General features: G+C 51.6%; 7 protein-coding genes across 7 annotated transcripts; 3 read left to right on the plus strand and 4 right to left on the minus strand.

Moving 5' to 3' along the window:
• Positions 1 to 18: 18 nt before the first annotated feature.
• Positions 19 to 733, minus strand: CCOS01_07141 (uncharacterized protein; the record flags this gene model as incomplete). The annotated part of the gene is made up of 2 exons (XM_060455308.1): positions 19 to 470; positions 529 to 733. The coding sequence occupies 2 exons, from the start codon at positions 731 to 733 to the stop codon at positions 19 to 21; spliced, it is 657 nt and encodes a 218-aa protein (XP_060315008.1).
• A 690-nt stretch (positions 734 to 1423) lies between these two features.
• Positions 1424 to 2361, minus strand: CCOS01_07142 (uncharacterized protein; the record flags this gene model as incomplete). Its single annotated transcript, XM_060455309.1, has 3 exons — positions 1424 to 1638; positions 1839 to 2068; positions 2144 to 2361. The coding sequence occupies 3 exons, from the start codon at positions 2359 to 2361 to the stop codon at positions 1424 to 1426; spliced, it is 663 nt and encodes a 220-aa protein (XP_060315009.1).
• Positions 2362 to 3319: 958 nt separating this feature from the next.
• CCOS01_07143 (CFEM domain-containing protein) lies at positions 3320 to 5005 on the minus strand (the record flags this gene model as incomplete). Its single annotated transcript, XM_060455310.1, has 8 exons — positions 3320 to 3564; positions 3632 to 3702; positions 3767 to 4155; positions 4203 to 4312; positions 4366 to 4402; positions 4460 to 4644; positions 4698 to 4833; positions 4895 to 5005. The coding sequence occupies 8 exons, from the start codon at positions 5003 to 5005 to the stop codon at positions 3320 to 3322; spliced, it is 1284 nt and encodes a 427-aa protein (XP_060315010.1).
• Positions 5006 to 5803: 798 nt separating this feature from the next.
• On the minus strand, positions 5804 to 10458 carry CCOS01_07144 (methyltransferase domain-containing protein; the record flags this gene model as incomplete). The annotated part of the gene is made up of 12 exons (XM_060455311.1): positions 5804 to 5849; positions 5912 to 6331; positions 6381 to 6518; positions 6589 to 6626; positions 6694 to 6731; positions 6786 to 6915; positions 6982 to 7004; positions 7062 to 7147; positions 7250 to 7304; positions 8062 to 8971; positions 9338 to 10193; positions 10259 to 10458. 12 exons carry the CDS (start codon positions 10456 to 10458, stop codon positions 5804 to 5806), a joined length of 2940 nt encoding a protein of 979 aa, XP_060315011.1.
• Positions 10459 to 11365: 907 nt separating this feature from the next.
• Positions 11366 to 13894, plus strand: CCOS01_07145 (chitin recognition protein; the record flags this gene model as incomplete). Its single annotated transcript, XM_060455312.1, has 5 exons — positions 11366 to 11464; positions 11521 to 11977; positions 12050 to 12588; positions 12639 to 12978; positions 13659 to 13894. 5 exons carry the CDS (start codon positions 11366 to 11368, stop codon positions 13892 to 13894), a joined length of 1671 nt encoding a protein of 556 aa, XP_060315012.1.
• Positions 13895 to 14594: 700 nt separating this feature from the next.
• CCOS01_07146 (uncharacterized protein) lies at positions 14595 to 15098 on the plus strand (the record flags this gene model as incomplete). The annotated part of the gene is made up of 1 exon (XM_060455313.1): positions 14595 to 15098. One exon carries the CDS (start codon positions 14595 to 14597, stop codon positions 15096 to 15098), a length of 504 nt encoding a protein of 167 aa, XP_060315013.1.
• Positions 15099 to 16764: 1666 nt separating this feature from the next.
• On the plus strand, positions 16765 to 18355 carry CCOS01_07147 (uncharacterized protein; the record flags this gene model as incomplete). Its single annotated transcript, XM_060455314.1, has 4 exons — positions 16765 to 17030; positions 17092 to 17114; positions 17167 to 17572; positions 17665 to 18355. The coding sequence occupies 4 exons, from the start codon at positions 16765 to 16767 to the stop codon at positions 18353 to 18355; spliced, it is 1386 nt and encodes a 461-aa protein (XP_060315014.1).
• Between the last annotated feature and the right edge of the window lie 2648 nt (positions 18356 to 21003).

Genomic DNA, 21003 nt, shown 5'->3' on the forward strand with positions numbered 1-21003 from the left:
GCGGCCCGGCTGTGATACTTAGAAGATAGACATCGAAGAGGATGGCCATCCAGAGCCGTTTCGTGCCGCCCCCGCTGCAACTCCAACACACCTCAAGCATCGCCGCTGCTCGCCGAGGTTTGTAACGGAGCAATGCGAGCACACGTGCCTGCTGCACGCACCGCAAGAGTGATCGACGCCGTAGCTGTAACCATCGTCGATATCCATCCCGTCCGCAGCGCCATCCGACGCACCAAGACCAGCGCCGCAGTCGTCGCAGCTCATCGGCGACAGCGCGCTCTGGTCCACAGACGGAGCTGAGGCGGGGCACCTGGGCTCGGCCGATTTGATATTCCAGAAGCTGTGAAGGGACTTCTGGCTGTTGCGGGCGGCAGGAACGGGTGAGGGTTCGGACTGATTCGTCTCGTGGCCTGCGTCGGCTGGGTACTGGTTGTGTTGCTGTGCGGAGTAAAGCATGTTCAGAGTACGTTCTGAGGTATGCTGTCAGCTATGTTGCCCTTCTCGATTGACGCCATAGACCAGACTTACGATGGATTTGCTCCTCCGAGGGCCTGTTGTCGCGGAAGCGCTTCATTGTGCGACTCGAGAGGTGCGATGGCGTCGCATGTGCGCGAGGATAGATGGGGCTTGGAGAGATTGGTGACTCGAAGGATTCGATGCTGGATTCGGAGCGAGCTGGCGAGGGGAAGAGGGTGACGAGTTCGGATTCGGAGCGCTTGCGCTTGTGAGCCATCTTTGTCTGGAGATCCAGGTAGAACTCTTGGAAAATAAAAGGCGGTAATTTCGGTGCTGCCTGAGATAACCGGGGCAGAATGATCGAATTGACGATGTCGTATTTGTATCAGAGTCGGGAAAGGATGGTACGGGCTGACGGGGATCAGATCGAATGGAATATCTCCATTTGCCTGTGACAAGTTGAGTGTGCGAGATGGAATGATGCTAGGGAGTGCCGGGCGCGACGCGTCTTTTGATGGTCGAGGCGCGTTATGTACGTGATAGCCCCACTGGACTTTAAGTGGTCTGGGCTTACCTAAGGACCTTAAGAGCGATAAGGCAGTGGACTCAGCAACGATGCATGCATGATTTTAGCGAATACGACAGCAACTTCACTTCCCAGACGCTTCCCAAACTATATCAGAGTAGCAAACGTTTTCAGGAGGTTAGATGCTTAAAGGAAGCAGATTACCAACTAACGTGATGTATGGATGCTTCCATACCAACGGAAGCTGTGTTCACCTGCCGTTGCGGGTGCTCGCTCCGTCCCGCGCGTGCACGCGCCACGTCCGGCCCGGAGCCTGGTCAGCGGTCCCGATCCGCCAGTTTCAAACGGTAGCTAAAAAACAAATACAAGCAGTGCCGAAACAATGCTGAATCCCACAGATATATCACCGATCAAAGCGTAGGAACTGCCATCATTGAAAATCTACATGAGCTCAATCATCTGTTTCTCTGCCTTTGCCTTGTCCCATCCCAAGCCAACTTCTTCCCCTGTACCGGGCCAGCCAGCTTCCCGCATGATCTTTTGCCTGAGACCATCGCCGTATGTCTCGTCAAGCTCTGTTTCTGCGGACCGGTATCTCTTCCCAATCTGGCCAGCCCATTCCATTTTTGACATCCAGTTCATAACCTTCCATTGCTCTTGACACATTTTGAAAAATGTATTGATGCGATAGGTCGGCGAATATCTCCAATTATGACCGAGTGTATATATGTCGACATCCTCCTCACTGTCTTCACTATCCTCTCCGTTACTTTCATCGTCTTTTTCATCTTCCGCCTCGTCTTCATCATCTCCGCCCCATTTGATATGATCCGCATCGGGAGGGATCGGTGCCTACCCGTGTGGGGTTCCTCTCTAACTCTGACCACAATGACGATGTTGTGTTCCGTCTCAAGAAGGATATCAAAGCCCTCTTGTATCTCTGCGGCCAGCACCGCCAAGGTGAACATGCTGGATGTGATCGGCACTCCTCCGCCCTCAGGAGAGTAGTCAGGATTGGCACCAATCTTGTCCTGAGGGACAGGCCGCACTTCCTCATTATACGCGCGGCTTTCTTCATGGGTCCTTCTGCAGAAAGATACGTCTGCGAAGTTACGGGGTGTATTTGATTTCATGAAGCTTATCCGATCGCTAGTGAAATACGGAATGTGCCGCATCAACTCAATGACGGTATCATTTCGGCCCAAGATGGAGAAGAATTCAGACGTAATCTGAGGCCATCCTCCGGAGGGAGGGTACTCGAGAGAAGAGACAATGTCAGGGTGTACGCGGGCGAGAAGTTCATAGTAGGATGTGATGGCAGCCACAGTGGCCTTGTGAGAGTATTCTGCTTGAGAGGAGTCGGAAGAAGACCGAACCATGATCGTGAAGAAAAGAGTTTTAGCTGGTGGTTGTGATGGAAGATGATGAGATGAGAGTAGATGATGGTCGCCAGCTCAGAATGCTACATGGAGAGTGCAGCGAAGGAGCTATAACTGAAGTAGATGGTCATTGACGAAGGGAGAAAAGGGGGAAAGAGCTTAGCCTCATTTTAGAATTTCGCTCTGAGATCCGGGTTTTGGGGTTCTTGAGCTGTTGGTAGGTTCTATGGTGTCGTTGCCCATGCCAATTTTGTTGCAAATGTTGGAGCCAAATGGGCAAACTGTTGTTGAATCCTGCCTCCCGGACAATGGGAGGGCTGGCGGAGGCACAATTGCAAAGGCAAACACGCATATTGAGAGCAAGCCTGCGTTGAAACTATTTCTGTCCCCTGTAGGATTGAATATGAGTCTTTAACCCCATCCATACCAAGACCATACTACCTCACACAAGGCACTAGTACTTTCATGAGTTAGGAAAGCAATAGCAAGTAGATGAACGGGATGACGCGAGGCCCAGTGTTGGAAGTCAGGGCCGCTTAGATAAAGAGTTGGCAATATGAGCAGTCATCATTATACCACGTATATCACCGATAAGGCTTAATCATTTTTCGAGGTAGTTTGATGAAGCTGCGCTTAAATGCAGGAGCCCACGATCTGACGAATGAGTTTCTGGAGAGATGGCCACTTTTCCTTTCACCTTCTCTATCCTCGAATAAATACTTAGGCGGCGACAATATATAAACGACAAGATTCAGGCTATGATCAATCAAGGTGGTCAGATTCCACGAAGGAACATTCCATAGGAATAAGATAGCCAGAGGAAAAGGCGGTTCAGCTTCTTCCACTGCGGGTAGCAACCTTAATCTTTGATATCTACATATGCCAACATTAAGTCTGCACTTAATTATTATACATACGGACGAGGTAAGTCCTAAAATCTTACTCTCATACTATGATTTTATGGAGAATTATGGTGGCTGCTCTCGTCTATGGTGTCGAGCTCGCTCATTTGCTGCGACCCGCCCTTCTTGGGCGTGAGCATTGAGCTTCTATACTCAGCCGCAGCTGAACTCAAACGCTTCTTCTTTTCTGACTGTTGAAGAATGAACCGAACAAAGAATTGACGAAGAGTCGGTATGCAAGCTGTGAAAATTCCAACGTAAAGCTCAAGGTCCGTCCAAATGACGCTCGGCATCATGGCCACTGCGATGGAGTAAAATGCATCAGTCCTCAGGCTTCATCGTGTGGAGCGAAGCAGTCAGAAGCTTACCGGTAGGGTTGAGCGGATCTTTCCTAAAGTCCAAGATTGCTTTGATTCGGATGCAGCTTACAACTGTGAGACTGAACCGAATATGTCAGTAACCTGCGGTGCTTTATGAGATGGATATTAAGCTAAGGTACTCACAACAGACCGAGACTGAACATGAACATGATCGCAAACTTCTTGCGGCGAGCCAGATTCATGCCCCAAACTTGTGTCAGTGGTAGAATGAGCATCCAAACGTCCAGCGCAATGTTTATCCCTGCGTGTGCCAGCGCGAGATATACAATGTTCAAACACTTCCCAGTCGCATCCCCTGTCCAGAAAGTCCATGCAAGACTCACGGGATTGCACTGGAACAGGCCAACGAAGATGAAGATGACGCCGTTCATGAGGTTAAGGGCCTGCGTGACCCACAACGCAATGGTGATCTTTTCGCCAGGCAGATGAAAAATTCGAAGGTACATGAAGAGAATCGATGCCTTGATAATGTCGATGCAGGAATGATATAATGTTTGTAGTGCATAAAAGCCCTATAAGATTTGATGTTAGCAACAATAGCCCCTGGTGCAAGTCGTACAGACGATATGACGTCCGCGGAGACGCGGCAGGCGTCGAATACCTTGAAGAAATGGGTAATCTCTGAGTCACTGAGAGTCCATAGATCTCTGCCGGCACCGTTATCCTCGACTGTTCAATCATGTCAGCGCACTTTTGGAGTTGAGAATCTCTCGGTGGCTTACGAAAGACGTGCAATGACACGTACGCCACAAGTATAATCTTCAAACATCATATTAGTGTCTTGGTCAGGCCTTTCCGGACTGGTCGGCGACCCACGTATGCCACAATAATAGTATAGTCATCCCAGCCCCACGGCGATAACCGAGCAAACTTCGTTATCAGCCGAAGGATGATGGCGAGTGTTGGAAGCATCGCGAACAGAACGATCCGAGCTACTTTCGTGGCTGGCACCTCATTGTGCAGAGGGAAATCACACGCGGTCCAGGTGATATTTTGCGTGACTGAAGTAGACGTCAGACAGATAACTTACGCACTGGGGCGGACTGAGACCTACTGATGGCGTATTTCAGCGGGCAGCTCATAACAACACATCCTTCCACGAATTTGATGAAGTCGTCATCCTGACACAGACATGTTTGATCATTCGTGGGGCAGTTCGTTTGATTGAGGCCTCCGAGGAGGCAAGGCAGCTTCACTTCAAATTAACACCGCCGTATCTAGTTGTCGATGGGGTGGTTCCAGTCTTCTTACAGCGCATGGGGGATTATCGTCGAGTGAAAGACCGGGAACATCGGGTAGAGTTGGCTGTTGGGCGAAGATTGTCGTCACACCGACGAGAAGGGCCACCAAGGTTGTCCGCATGGTGTCAATCAACGGCGGTGGCTCTGATAAGCAATCTCGAAGTTGATCTCTGGTGAACGCCAAGAAATCGAATATGGCGCGTCCTTGACGGTTTTTGTGACACCCGAAAAACACTTTCAAGAGAAAGGATAGCACCATCAGACAGGTTAGAGAGGGGGTCTTCCATTAAAACCATCACTCGTTGCACTCTGGCAACGAATAACACGCATTCCAGACAAAAGGTCCACGAGACATGGCTGCAAAAGGGTCCATCTCGGCGGCATGGCTGTTCAAAGAGCCACCTCTCCCAGGCTGACAGTCTCGCTTGATTCCGGCTACCATCGTTCGGTTTCGGTGAGGTGTCTGGGGCGAGACTCTCGTCAAATAGCAACCAGGGCGTCGATGGCTTGGAGAATCAGCCCGGATGGATCGAACGGGAGCGGGCTTGAAGACGCATCGGGCCTAGTTTGCCGGAGCGGGATCTTCATCGGTTCCATCCGGTACCTATAAATGAGCACCATACCTCGAGATCCCCGTTAGCAGATGTGATGTCTCACCCGGAATTGCCCTGAACAGACGCTAGTTTACCCGCATTTTGAATTCGATCGCGCGATTGCTAGACAGCCCCATTGCCCTAGCCGCACTTAAGCCACATCGTGGTGCATGGGAAGAGTGCATGTGATTTGCAGTACGGGAGACCTTTCCATAAGATGTAGAGTGGCTCGGTGCGAGATGGTCAAGTTTAAAAGGGTTCTCGATTCACATCGCCAGATCAGATTGACAAGATCACCCATCTCGAACGCCATTTCCTATCTCACATTAGTCCTCCGTTTTCTCCTCCGGCTTTTGTGCATAGACCACATGACTGGAAAGAAGTTAGTGAATGCACTTTGCGTGTTCACCTCGTGAGTGATGGATTTGACTCACATTGCACTACGAGCATGGAAGCTCCCAGACTTCAACTCAGTGCGCACTTGAGCAAGAAGCACCAAGACTTCCTCCTTCGTCCAGCCAAGGATGCCGCAGAAGGCCCGCAGACTGAAGCCTTCCAGTCCATCCAGAAGCTGGATCAAGTTCGTCATACCGACATCCTTGTGGTGCGGGTCCTTTGGCCAAGGACCGATAGGCATCTTGAATCTCTGATGGACCACATCGACAAATCCAGCGTCTTTGACCCAACCTTCAATATTGGGTCCAGGGCGAGGATCACGCCCAACGCTAACACATGCTTCGATGAGCAGACTCATCCACTTGGAAGTATGGTGCTTTTCGGTCAACGTGCCGTCATCCGAGACGATAGAAATATCGTAGTCCTGGAATTCAACCCAACCTCCGGGGGCCAAGTTGCTTCACATCTGATTAGCCGCGGGAGATGTTATATCGCGATGAAACGTACTCAAAGATGTTCTTAATGAGCTTTTCCCAGTCTGCGATGGAGCCCGCCATGTACCGACAGAAGATGAAGTCAAATTTGTGTTCGTTGACCCAAGGACTCTCAACGTCGTCAATCTCGAATTTCACATTGGGCGGCACCCTGGTTCTCAAGTTGTTAGCGGAACACGTCTCTGCCTAAGTAGAATATCGCCTTCATGTATCGCTCATACCATGAGGGCTGGATTGCACTCAGATCGATTCCTAGAATCTACACGCATAGTCAGAAATAGGTATTAGGCGACAACCGTTCGGCGTTGGGTATCTCGCTTAAATACCTCTGCGTTTTGGAACACATCCGCTGCCTCGATAGCCCCTAAACTCGATTCAGCATGATACGGTTAGCGTGCTACTGATCATAAAGACATACAGATTCCCGTGCCGGTGCCGATGTCAAGTATTCTATGGATACTCTGAGGCGGAATCGGAGCCAGGAAAAGCTTTCGGCCAATTGTCTTCATTATCAACATGTGATTCAAGTCTAGTCTGTCCATCTCGCTCTATACGGTTGGAACCGTATTAGTCGGTTCACGGCACTTCTTGAACAATTACAGATTTCTTCTTACTTCGTCGTTAGGTCCAAGGTACGCTGTTGAGCTGTCAGCTGCTGGGATAAATTTAAACGAAACGAGTAACCGTCACGTACTGCCCGCTCGAAACGCGTGGTAACGCCGACCGTTCTCGGTAGGATAGTCCACCACACTAGATGATAGAGACGCTGTGTAAGTCGAACTGGAAATGGCAGTCAGCATACACGCATAGAAAGGAATCGTGAAAGGCAGAAACTTGCATCCGATCGTCAATGGATGATACTGCCTCGTTGAGCTGTCGTACATGTGAGCAACATCTTCATTTAGGTATCCATCATTACTGAGAGGCTTCACGAACACTAGCCGTATCGTCAACTTCGATCTGGTTGTTTTCGGTTTGCATAGCGACATGGTCATTTTCGGCAATTTCGTTCCTTCTTGGCGAAGATGAGTTCGACCTCGGAGCCACAGCTGGCGAAGGAGAAGTGGGAGTTGAGGCTGTCATTCTAGGAGTTTAGTGTCTTTTCCGGAAACCAGCAACGAATGGGAACAAAAGAGAGGCTGTGAGCTGGGCCACTTGGATGCAAGTGAGAGATCAAGGTATCTTAAGTTGTCAACCTGGGCAAAGAGGGGTCCATGTTGCCAGCGGTAAGGTCCGGGGAACTATCCGGTGTTGGTGCAAGTCGCCGGTCTATGCATGAAATATCACATCCGAAATCAGTTCTCGCGTTCCAAGACCCACTGCCTCGCTTTTATCCGGAGTTAGAGAACGAACCAGATGTTCGTCAACGCAGCAACAGCGGGTCTCGTACCCGGCGTTGTCGTTTTCTAGGAAGCAAACCAACCGGATGGTCGACTTATTTGGCATGGATTGCAGGCATTGCATGCACGCATCGTATCATTCTGCAAGTCGGGGTTCTCAAATCGAAGATAGAGAACACAGTTCCATCCATGAGGTAACAAGCATCCCTTAGCCTACCCGAAAGTATTCTTGGCATGCTAGACTTTTGGACTATTGGCGTGTTGGCATGTTGAGTCTGCCTACCTCGAATAGTTAGGATCTCAACATCTCTGCAAGTTTATCGACCACCTCTACAATCCGACGGGAAATCAAACTGATGTGCGCCTCTTCTTGAACGACTCTGAGCTCCGCACCTCGAATCATCCCCGCTGCCTCCTGGGCCATCCGTAATGGGACGTTGACATCCTTGCTCGCATGCCAGATAACCAACTTCCCTTCCTGTACAACCAAATCCTTCAACTCGAACCCCCAAGGACTCCCGAATAGTTTCGCTTCCCACGCAAATCCACGACTACTCTCACGAAATGCCTCGCGTGTACTCTGCTCCAACACCCGCAAGATCTTGCCATCATCGGCGTACAGCGCTTCCCGATCCTCAACCGGACGACTCTTGAAGGCATCAGCCGTCGCTCGGGCGAGCCTTTCCGGGTGTTCAGCATCTCGAGCGAGATTCCCCACTTCCCAGTCGGCGATGCTCTCAATGAGACCCGGTGACCACGGCGCAATGCTGAAGAGCAGGCGGTTCATGAGCATCATGCCGCTCAGACCTAGCTCCGACGGAAACATCCCGGAGACGATTGCCACGCCGGAGAGCCGTGGTGGCGGAATGGAGTGCAGGCATGCGAGGGCGTACGGAGCACCGCCGGAGATACCTAGCACGGCGAAGCGCTGGATTTTGAGGCTGTCTGCTAGGTGAAGGACATCTTGCGGGAAGGAGAGGATTGTGCGGTTGGGTTGGAAGGTCGAACCGCCGTAGCCCGGGCGTGTTACGGCGACAACACAGATATTGCGCCTGGTGGCTTCTTCATGGACGGGTTGGCCTTCGTGGTGGGAGCCTGGGAGGCCGTGAAAGTGGAAGATTGTTGGTTGGTTTGGTTGTGGGGTGATGCCGAATGTGGTGTAGCTGAGGGTGCGGCCATCTGGGAGGCGGAGGGATTGGTCCTTTGACATGAATGCGATTGCGAAAAGACGTGTGATGAACCTCTCAAACCATTTACCGCCGTCCTGGTAAGTTGAATTGACGTTGGATCAATCTGAATGCTGATGGGCGCCACCTGGGCTAAATCGAGGGATGCGACACGATTACGTACACGAATCCTTCGATACCAAGCCAATGACAGTTTCTCATTCTGTCGACGGCCTTTAATTCCGAGTATGAGATGTGGGTCTGTTGAGGCGCAATCGAATGGATCCTATTACTTGGCAATGCTAAGAAACATAGTGAGATGAGATGTCGATTCCTTGATGTATCTGCATTAACTTATGTGCATGATGTTGATGAGAAAGTGTGTCGTAAGCTTCGAATGAGACGGTTCTTCAAGACTCGACCCTTATTATGCATCTTCCAATCCCTCCCTTGCCACTGTTCACCTTCTCACACTCTTCCTTCACCGATTTCAAGTCCGCCAGGTCCACTACTCGAAAGACGCCCTTGACCTTGCCAGTAGCGATAAGCTCCCCAGCCTTCTCCAAGTCCTCTCTGTTCTCGGGATTGCCAGACACGAATTCATGCTTGATATTGGTGCCGCGTAACAAGAACGAGTACCAAAGCTGGGCTAAATGTAACACCCAGACAACCCAGAAGGGAACCAGTGCTGGCCCAAGGAGCTCTTTTGTCAAGGTTGGCGGGGGAATAGATGCGATAGACATGAGTATGCCCGTCTTGGGGTTGAGAAGAGGTATTCCGGGACCCATAGTATTCCACTGCGTGTTGTACATGAAGTCCACGCTTCCTTTAGGTATCACAGAGCCGACGTCCGTAGTGGTGTAATCAATCAGTTCATCAACCATCCCCGGAAGATGCTGCTCAACGAGGCTCATCTTAGGAGTCGAAACCGTGGAAATAATCTTCCTGGCGCCAAAGACATTTTTGGCAACTTGGATCGCGCTGAAGCCTCCACCGCTCAGGGCTCCGGGAATGAAGACGGTCTTGCCTTCTAGCGTTTCCTGTCCTGCGATGGCGAGTCCGCGTCTAATGGTCTGATACGCCGTGACGGTGTATCCCAAAAGAGATGCAGCCTCTTCGAAGCTCATATGCGGCGGCTTGGGCAGGAAAAGTCTCTCCGGCCCAACGGCGTACTCGGAGCAGAAGCCTGGGTCGGGGATGCTGAAGGCTGGCCGCGTGAAGCACAGCCCGTAGACTGCGTCGCCTACTTTGAGGGTTTTTACGTCCGCGCCGATAGCTACGACGATACCGGAGCCCTCGCAGCCAATCTTGATGGGAAAACTGAAGACAACAAGTTGTTAGCCCTACAGATGAGGTTTTGGCCCATGGGCCAGTACTCAACGTACCTTTCTTTGCGTAGCGCAACGATCGGAGAACCCTGAGATCTCTGGCAGTCGCCCTTCATGACAGCTCCAGCCTTTACTCGAATTATCACGTCCGTGGGGCTGGTAATGGTCGGCACCGGCACTTCAGCTACTTCCCAGCCGACAGGGCTGCCGTGCTTCGGTGCGACGAGAGAGCGCATCGTCTGAGGGAGGAGGTCCATATTTGATATTCGTCGTTCTGAAGTCGATGGTGTCTAAGATGAAATCATCACGAATCGAGGTTCTTTTAAGTTTGGATAAAGGCAGGCAGCAACAAGTGTGCGACGGAGTCTTCAGGTCTCGGTCGGCGGTTTCGGTGGGGCATTCGGCGGTCTCGGCGGCACGGCCCCACCGAAAGCCCCGAATGTTTCGGCCGTCCGGAAAGGCTCGATCGCGGGGTTACACGAAGCAAAGGAGTGATGGTCTTCGAACCATTCAAAATGACGCTGAAATCAACCTCGATAGTCAACCCAGTAGATCCTGCACATTTTTGACGCGTCGCGTAGAGGATGGCTCCAACCCCCTCTTCACGCGATCTTGCCCTTTATCGGCTTTGGTGGCAGGATGAGTCAAGGGGTAACGGTCGCCCTTGCAGAAAAGAGGGAACGTGACGGGGAAAGTTGGATTGACGACGCCATCGGACTCTGTCGCGGAATTCTGCATGGCAATAACGCCCAGCGGGGAGGGAGGACTATTCCCGCCGCATTTCTTTTCTGGACACTTTCCGCCCACGGCAGGACCGCAGGAGAGAAGGAGGAGCCGTGATGGAGGGGGTCTGCGCCTGGCTCTTGGAAGATGGAATATGTAACTTGCGGGAGGTGCGATTGTCCCTTTACTTTCTAGATGTTATTTAGAGAAAGAACTACCCTCCAAATGCGTTCATCATGGAGAAGCAGCCAGCAACTGCACTCGCCTTCCCAGTGTCCTAGACTTGGGCGCCGACGTCATCGTTACTGAAGTCCGCATTGCCTCCAGCATCACGAGGACTCCTGTGTTCAAGCCAATATTGGCTGTCAGAAACCTGTCGTCCTCTTCTGTCTCTTTCTTTCGCTTGTCTGCCCTTGATTCCCCATATACCACTTTGCTGCAATGGCGCTGTTCAGGATGTTCGTCTTGTTGAGCATAGCAGTCTCATGGTGTTCTGCAGCTTTCGATCCAACTTCGAAAAACAATGTTGTTGTCTACTACGTAAGAAGACTCATTTTCAAATCGTCTTCGTGACTCTGAGACTGACAATGAAACAGGGGCAAGGTCCGAATCAGGGCGACCTAATAAACCAATGCCAGCAGCCCGAGATTGATGTAATTGTCCTCTCGTTCGTGCATCTTTTCCCAGCCCAGGCAAACGGATACCCTGGAACAAACTTTGGTAATCGATGCGGCGGCCAAGTTTACCCAGGTCCTGGCTTCAACGGTGTCATCGACCCTTCCAAAGATCAGTTGCAGTCAAATTGCCCTAGTCTCAACGCTCAGATTCCAGTATGCCAGCAGCAGTATGGCAAGAAGATATTGCTGTCACTCGGAGGTGGCGTGGTATCATACCAGCTCACAGGCAGAAACGAGGGTGAACTCCTGGCAACTTACTTGTGGTACATGTTCGGACCGAAAGATCCCAACTGGACAGGGCCTCGTCCATTCGATTACAACGGGCAAGCGGTTGAGGTTGACGGATTCGATATGGATATAGAGCATCCATCCACAGGTGTGTTAACATCTTCGCCGTCCCCTGGTCGATGCGTTCCATGAATGGCAGCTGATGCTTAGCTACCTGCAGACAATTCGGAAGGCTACATTGCCCTAGTGACCCTTCTGCGTACATTCTATGCCACAGCTTCGAAGCAATACTACCTGACTGGCGCTCCTCAATGCGTCGTTCCAGATGCCAACATGGCTGCGATGATCTCCGCCGCCAAGTTCGACATGATCTTTGTCCAATTTTACAACACCCCTAGTTGCTCAGCTGCGACTTGGGCAGCTAGCAACCCATCCTACACCCCTGGTTCAACATATCAGCAAGCCGGGTTCACGTTCGATGCCTGGGTTCAGTGGCTATCGAACACCCCAAGCAGAGACGCAAAGGTGTTCATCACCCTACCTGGTTCTTCAGATGCCGCCAATGCTGGGAACTATATCACCCATCAGCAGGCAAATAATCTCATCAGCGCGTACTACTGCCGGCCATCTTTCGGAGGCGTGGCTGTTTGGGAGGCAACTCGCGGTGACGGCAACCCCTATAACGGCAAATCTTTCCAGGCCACCATGAAAATTTGGCTGCAGGGAGCTGCAGCAGACACGCGACTCGCGAGCTGCCAAGTAGGTGAACGAATTCCAGACAGAGTATCACCCCGCTGACAAACAAGTAGGCACCATCAACAACGACAGCATCTTCTAGCCAACCGACAACATCGACAACACCGACACAGCCCAATCCCGGCGAGCCTGGTTCTTGCGGTCCCGGTGTTGGATCTTGCGGTAGCGGATACTGCTGCAGTGCATATGGATATTGCGGGACGACAAGTGCTTACTGCGGAACGGGTTGCCAGCCGGGCTTTGGCACATGCAGCGCGGGAAGCAGCTCCGGAGGCAGCTCCGGAGGCAGTTCAGGAGGCAATTCAGGAGGCAGCTCTGGTGGCAGCTCCGGTGGTAGTTCCGGCGGTAGCTCAGGCAGCGGTGGGAGCTCAGGGCTGCCGGTCGCAAGAGACGGTGCGTGTGGTGCAGGAATAGCTACTTGCCGAGGCAACGGTGACTACCAATGCTGCAGCAAGAATGGATGGTGTGGTAATTCGGATCTCTACTGTGGTGCTGGGTGCCAACCCGGTTATGGCATTTGCAGTTGATTTCGAGAGCAAAACTGGGGTCCGGTACATAGATATCTTTGGCGTGCTTGTACATGAAAAGGAATGACACCATAGTAATACAAGAGCTTAATCTTAGTTGATAAAGCTGGAGCTTGTAATTGACTGTGAATAATGTCCATGGTATGGACCGACCACACCTTTGAGAGGCTGTTACGTGAAATGGGAGGGTGATGTGCGCATCAAGCTCTTCCCTGGGCAGCGGGCAGCGAGCACAGATGCCATTCTCCACCTGCTGGGATCTTCCTCCACGACTCCACAGCCTCCCACCGTTCCACTCCATCCATCCCACTGCACATCGCCGATCCGATATTCCAACTTCACTGCCTTGCTACGCACGTATACACTTGCTCTCGAATTACAACTACCTCTTGTTAGATGACTTGGACCACAACATTGGATGACAACTTATTTCCTGGAGACGGCGAGCGAAGGCCTCGGATGGGACGTCGTCGAACCTTTAGATTCAAAGCCCGTTACTGAAACTCTCTAGTTGCCCGCGGCCCGAAGATTACTAACTAATTGTAGTAGATGCTGCCGACATGCATACTCGAAACACAGATGACAGATCCGGGCTCCTCGCCATACGGCAGTTGACAGACGCCGGAGTTTTCCCCGAATGTTACCTCATTCGCGTCTTACGACCAAACCTCTCGGCTCTCGGTGCGCCATTCGATAATGGTGGGGACACTTGGAAAACCTTCTGTGTTGTCGTTCTGTCCGTCCCATCTCGCCAGACCACTAGAAACCTCACAGGCGGCTAGACTGAGTCCAATGACTCGCCAACATCTGCTTACTCCTTCTTATTCCCACGCGTCCAGGACTACTGTGGTATGCCACCGGAACGTCAATAAGAAGCTTCTTGTAATTCGCCGAAAAGCTAATCGGCTGCCGGGCTGACAGACTGGCGTTCGACTAATCGGCCCCGAAGATGGCGGGAAAAGATGTTTCCTATTACCGGCCAGGTAATTGGACCTCTCTACAATCGATACCCACCCCTTTGCACATCTGTCGCACATGTGTCGTCCATCGAACAAAATCATCACGACTTGATTCATGAAGTGGTGGTTCCCCCGCGTATGCACGACAACCCTACCGCTATTGCTGCCGACATCGCTGCCGGTCTCTCCGCTAGGTTGATGCGGCCAACGACCGAGAAAGATGTCATCCCCATGCGTTAGGACCTCGAGCTAATCTTGGAGCCATTGGAGCCAAGATGGGAGAACTAGCCCCATCGTGAAACCCGGCTTCGAGAAGATTTGCGGACGGCCCGCTCCTCAGGGGCTCAATGCCGCAGCTTTCTTTCTTGTCAATCAGCCTCTAGCCGAACATATTGCGGGAAAGGAACCATAGCCTCGGTGCGACCTAGACTCACAACGACATCACAAACCATTACGTGATGTTCTGGCTCCAGTGCGCTGCTTGTCTTTTGCATGCCGCTAACCTTCAGATGCCCCGCAAACGATGACTCGAGTACCCTACGGATATGGACTTTTGGCAGGGGGGCTAATTATGCCGACAACTTTCGGTATGACTGCAGCATGCGATTGTATGCAGAGACATGTGTCTTTCGCCAACACTGTATTTGCGCCTTACTGCAACGCTGCGAGATACCGAACTCCACCGAATCTCCCCGCTCAAAAGAAAAAGAAGGAAGGAGATGAGATCCGTGCCGGCTCGCTAATCCATGCATCCCGTCTTTTCGATGGAACGTTCCCAGAACGCGCGTTTAAATCCTTCCAACAAAAAGCCGACCTGCCACACCAATATGACCTCACGTCAAGGATGGGGGCGACGTGCTCCAAGATAACTGCCCGAAACCTCCAATATCGGATAGCTATTATGCGTAAGCGGAGCCAGGAGGACGGCAAATGCAATGGAAGCTTTCCATCTCTTCAAACCCCAAGCAGCCGCGGATTTTATCTTCCAATTACCAAGACGATAGTCGGCGCACGTTCCATGGGCTAGATTTGGGTCGAAACCTTCACAGTCACTTCCGACAAGCACATCCATGTATCCCGACGCCTGAGGGAATACGAAGTCTTGTTAATATGAAATGGCCCTTACTTGGACAATTTCCAGTGCCCGGAGTGCAACATCCGGCACCGCTACTACGGCTCGTCCAGGAGGTTTTACGGGGTTTGATCAGGAAACCTCGAGATGGTTACACGGCGCCCGCGGCATTCCCGCCGTCTTCTTGCAGAACCAGATTAACTCCTGAGAAGCATACGTTGCCAATCTAGGGTGGGAGTTTCGCGCGAAGCATCAAGAAACTCTGCTTTGTCCTCAAGATACAGGAGGTTGTCGGCCACCTCCGCCAGCTCAGGGCTAATCCGAGCAGCTTCTTGACTCCAGATGCACGAGCCACGTGCTCCCCATACTTCTTTTTCAACTATCCGTACGGGCTTTTGAAATAGAAGAAAAGACCGGCTTGGGTGATCCCGGAGCCAACAGTAGCATCTCGTGTTCGATTCGTCCATGTACGTTTCTACGCTGACGAGAAGACAGTCCCCAAGCGCAGAATTCGCAGCGAAGATCAGATGCCAAGCTTTCTTCTTTCTGCCCACTCCCTCCCTTCGTTGGGCCTCTCATCCCTCAGCTTCGCAGCCACGAAAGTCTCTTTTGGGGTTAAGTCGCCCGCCCTAATGCCGACGACCAAGTCATGTCCCAATGGCACCTTGCCAGGGATCGACGCCTTAAGCAGCTGCAGACATGTCCCTCACCGCTTCCATGGCCGATCTTCTGCCGCTCTCGCATTCCATGTCGTTCAATATTTGGCTTCGCTCTCCACTGGCACCATCAGCAGAGTTTTGGCTGCTCCCTCCACGTTGTCAGCCAGCAAGGGCCATCTTCTTCCAGCAGGAGACTGGGGGACTGGAATTGCCCTTTGGAGGATGACCATTTTGCTCACATGCTTTGCGTTTTCGCGATGGGGGGGGAAAACAGCACCCACTAGCGAACGTTACTTCTGATCCTCATCTCCCATCGGAATGGCCGGGGCTGCATGGTTTCTTCTCTGGCGTTAACGCTTACCCCGACTGGGCTTCGCCTTGGAAGGATGAAGCCGCCGTTTACTTCCAGCGTGGGTTACCTGCGGAAGAAGGCTGGTTTTCTTCCATGCTGCAGTGAAAAAACGTTCTAGTGCTAGTGTGTGTTGGCTCGTTGAAGGCGACGCCATCCGTACCGTTGTGCGTGTACCGTTCCCTGACTCGCCCATGAAACACGACGTCTTGGGTCCGATCGCAACGCTACTCTGAGTGTTTGCTGCTAGCCTAAAGTGCTCGCCTCAAAAACACCAGCCCTCTGCGCATTCTAACTCTCAGCCCCCTTCCTGTGCTCGTCCGCTCTCCGTTCTTGAACCGGCCACGAACGAGCCCAACTTTTCGAACAGTCAGATCGGGACCCTGCTAGACATTTTCCGAATTTTCACTTCCAATCGTGCATGACGTCGTGGAACCACTCTTTGTTGACCATGCTATCGGTAAGTTCTGTTGTTTAATCCCTTTTGTCAGTTCTTTTCCCTTCTCATCTCAACTATCCACTAACATCCACCTTCTCCGATCATGAAGCAAAATACGGAATAATATCTGTTAATGTCTCAGCCTCGCTGCTATGATGTTCAGGCTGGTCAATCATGATGACCCTCCTCTCCCCACACTTCAAGCTCGAAGAGGTCTCCGAAGATGACATGGTCATTGCATCTCTGGCCTGGGGCTTCACTCTCGGCTTCGGCTGGCTCACAGTATGGACGGCGATCAAGCAGACCACCGCCATGTACAGGCGGCAAGGCGATCGTATCTACCGGAACTCTTACATCTGGATGATTTGGCTAGAGATCCTCGTGTGTACCATCTTCAGCATTATATGTTGGCTGCATCTCAAGGGCATCATACCGCCAAGGTAAGTCATCAGTACTACTTCAAGATGTTGTCGATTTGATACTTACTGCCGACATGTTCAGCTTTGCATTCTACTTTTGCATCTGTAAGTTACTTTGTACGACCTTGTCTGCTGGGCCATCCACTGACCACCACAGTGACCACTTGGGCTCTCCAGGTTCAATTTCTTCTCCAAATTATCATTAATCGATGCGCCATTCTTCTTACCAACCAGAAGCGGGCATGGCGACTTAAAGTGGGCGTCGCCGTACTGATTACCGCCATCAATATTTCCGTCTACAACATTTGGGTGCCGGCTCGGTTACAGGTATCAGAACGATATATCGAAATCAACGAGTGGTGGGATCGCTGCGAAAAGGTCATTTACCTGATCGTCGATGGCGCGCTCAACATTTACTTCGTCCGCATCGTACAGAAGAACTTGGTCACCCACGGCCTGACGAAGTACAAGCGACTGACGCAGTTCAACATGTTCATCATTGGGTTTTCTTTGAGCATGGACGTGCTCATCATTGCGATGATGAGTCTCAACAACACATTTGTGTAGGTGGTCTTGCGCGAAACTCAAATTCTCATTGTGGACATGGCGATGGATTTTGGGTAAGTGTGTACCGCGTACTAACGTTGCTCTGTAGTTATATGCAATTCCACCCTTTGGCATACATGGTCAAGCTCAAGATCGAGATGTCGATGGCCGAGCTGATTGGAAAGGTTGCTCGGAAACGCGATCTCGGCATTCTCTCTGCTGCCGACTTCAACGGCAACAACCGAGACTCGTACCAGCCATCCGAGTACAGCTTGCAGTTACCCACTTACGCGAGAGGTCGCCCCGTTGGTGGCATCGATGCTACGATCAGCAGCCAGCCTCCGAATCCCATCGAACTCAACAACGTTGCGAAGCCAAAGATACCCGCACTGCGAGGCGTTAACGTCGCTGCCGTCAGCTCCGGCCCAAGCAGTAGGAGACCTTCGATAGGTGCCGCGAACGCTACCGATGCAGATGGACAGCCCAAGATGGCGATTTACAGAACGCGGGAGGTAGTCGTCGAAATCGAAAGGGTCCCTCCCAATCAAGGCCACCAACCGAGTACGAGCCAGGCGAGTCAGCTTACCCTCGACGACTCTTTCGATATCACCAACTTTGAGGACGATTCATCGATCAAGGGTCTCTCGGCGGCTCAGAAATCACTGGCATTGCCAAACATCCAAGCCCCGTGGGCTACACAAGAATTTAGCACAAAGATATGGGACGGCACGAATTGCGACGAGGATCCCACCCTGCCGACAACGATCGCGAAGATTGGATCATGGCCAAAGGACACCTGAAAGAGGGGTTACAAATCAAGCGCACTACACTATCGAAACCACACAGCCGAGGCACATCGTCTGGCCAAGGTGGACCCCGACCACGCTCAGACTGAACCGAGCGGGTGATGCGGCGGGCGAAGCTTGGATGACGACTAAGGAACGCCACACATCACCCAATCGCTAGATCTATCGCTGAGTGGGAAACCCTAAGAAGAAATCGGTTGAACGCCTCCTCTCCTCCCCCCTTTGTACGCCACATTCCCTCGTGCGGCTGTCTCAACCCTTTGAGTCTCGACGCTGTAGCGGAGGGAGGGGATGGAGGATTCGATACGCCTGAGACCCCCGTTTCTCGTAAGGCTCGATGGCGTTCAGTTTCAGCACTGCGGTTTCACAAAACGTTGCTGCAGAGAACTAGATCCGTAGATCCGATCTAGAGAGTCATCATTGTCGACTCGACGGGCTACTTTGTGGGGTGAACGATTTAGTCGGGGACACCTATCGGCGTGCTGCCGAATCTGAGCCCAACCCAGCACTCCATTCCCCTCCGACATCTCCACGAATACAATTACCAACATGTTATGAAATCAAAATAGACGAAGGCGAGCATGGCAGGCAAGACCTCGAGCTAGGTATAACCAGTTGCCTCTGAAGTGCTACTTTCACCGGTTACGAGCGACGGAGTAATTACTTGGATCTTTGATTTGGGCTGCGTACACCAAAAAAAGCCACGGTCACCGAGCAAGGCGTTCTACGGCCGGAACAAACTTTTGCGAGATATTCTTTTTTGTGATTTTCATTTAATGATACATGGGCACAGGAGCGCGAGCTCCTATTGTTATCTTTCAGGAATACCCCCGAGCTAGGATAAAAATATGAAATTTGGTGTTGATGAGCCACTCGTGGCTTCATCGTTGATAAAAAAAAATAAAGATTTCCAACATGCTTCGCACATTGTGATGACTGAGGTTTTGTGAGTGAGTGGCATCCTGTGTGCGGCTCTTTGCTACCTCAAGGAAGGGAGTCGGAGAATAGGTACTGACACGTCCGCGGGGGAATATTCGGAGCCAGCGGGATGGCACGGGTATCCTGGCCGTTTGTTGCACCAGTGTTTTCCCTTGGTGAACGTTTCGACTATGTTGGATTTTATGGTGCTTCATAGGCTGGGCGCCGTGGCTGGGTCCTGTACGGAACGGTAGCACCCGCTTCTCCCGCCCCCCCCCCCCCCCTCATCACGGTTTTGTGAAAAGAAGGCTTTGTAATGGGTGATAGTTTCATCGTTTGTTGGTTATCTGGTCTTGGTGGCTATATTTGTTTCGGGTACGGTACCTAGGCTATAGGCTGTGTGTAACATGATGAGAGGTAGGGAGTCTCCGAGCTAAACGACTGTGGAACCTCAATGTGTAAGTTCTAGTGATATGCTTATCTTACAAGCATATATGACTGACTGAGGAGGACTGGATCTAGAGCACGAATAGTTGAGACTCAGATCTTCGATTCCAAGTGGGCGGCAAGCATGGTCACGACGGGATATGCTACCTCGATTATACTAGCCTCCCTCAGCCTTCTAGATAAGCAAACCCAAGCGAATGGTAAATGATTTTTCCTAAGCTGACTCTTCTACGTTAAATCTGCCTAGTCTTGGCTATCTACTCTTGGCTGTCTACTCTTACATCTCTATCTTATTCTGCATGCAGGCTACCTCAAGCCAGGTCAAGAGCTTCCCATCGTTGGTTAGGTCGCCTGGCCTGGGGCATCACAAGTCGTGGCAAGCTCCTTGAACGTTTTCCTCTTTGTGCAAGCTTCGCTACTCTAATTTTATCCCTGTTGTACGTGCTTCTTTGGAACTATGCGTACCGTGTTCTGATGAACGCAGACAGGCCACTTGAAGAGCCGGCGTCTGGGCGACCCACTTTCACCGGCACTCGGATCCGGAGACAATGAACGGCTCCGAACGGAGAAGCATTCGCCGGCAGACTAGAAAAGAAGTCCCGCACCTCAGCCTCGCTTTTCCCACTGCTGTTTGAAGATGGGGGTAAGTGATCCGCTGGAGCAGGTTGACTGTGCCTCCTTTGGATGAGTTAAAAATGCAGTGCATGATGCAAGCCAAACGAGGAAACTGCAGTTTTCAAGCCGACCCCCTTCCCCCCACCTCCCACCTCTCTACTTATCTCCTCTCCTTGCCCAATAACTGAGCAGAGGCCAGCACTCCGGCATTCCAAAACCCTCTAAATAAGTTGAGAATGCTGTTCCAGACTTGATCTAAGACTGCATCGAAGATGCAAATCGAGTGTAAAAACCACCAGCCTGCACCAGCGTCCAAGCCCTCACAACTGGTGGACAAAAATGAGGTCGGAGTCGCAGCATGCCAGGCGTCCACAGCGACGCGCATCCAGCGTAACTCGCTTTGTTTGAAGAATTTGAACTACATTACCATCATCTGGAAAGACCAGAGAAGATGGCCAACTTTGGAGAGGATCCGCCGCTGACGTTTGTCTTCAGCCTATTCGAGAAGGGTGTTGAAGACCCTCCGCGTGAGTTAAGAATGCAGTGAACTAGACTCGCTTACTCACTTTTCACGCAGAAAGGAGCCGAGTAAGCATCCCCTTCGAGATCTCTTTGGGCGGGTTAAAGATGCAGTGAATTTGAGTGTTATGTGGCTGGGCTGA

This window comes from Colletotrichum costaricense, assembly GCF_030867565.1.
Source record: "Colletotrichum costaricense strain IMI 309622 chromosome Unknown Scaffold_6.1, whole genome shotgun sequence".
NCBI lineage: Eukaryota > Fungi > Ascomycota > Sordariomycetes > Glomerellales > Glomerellaceae > Colletotrichum > Colletotrichum costaricense.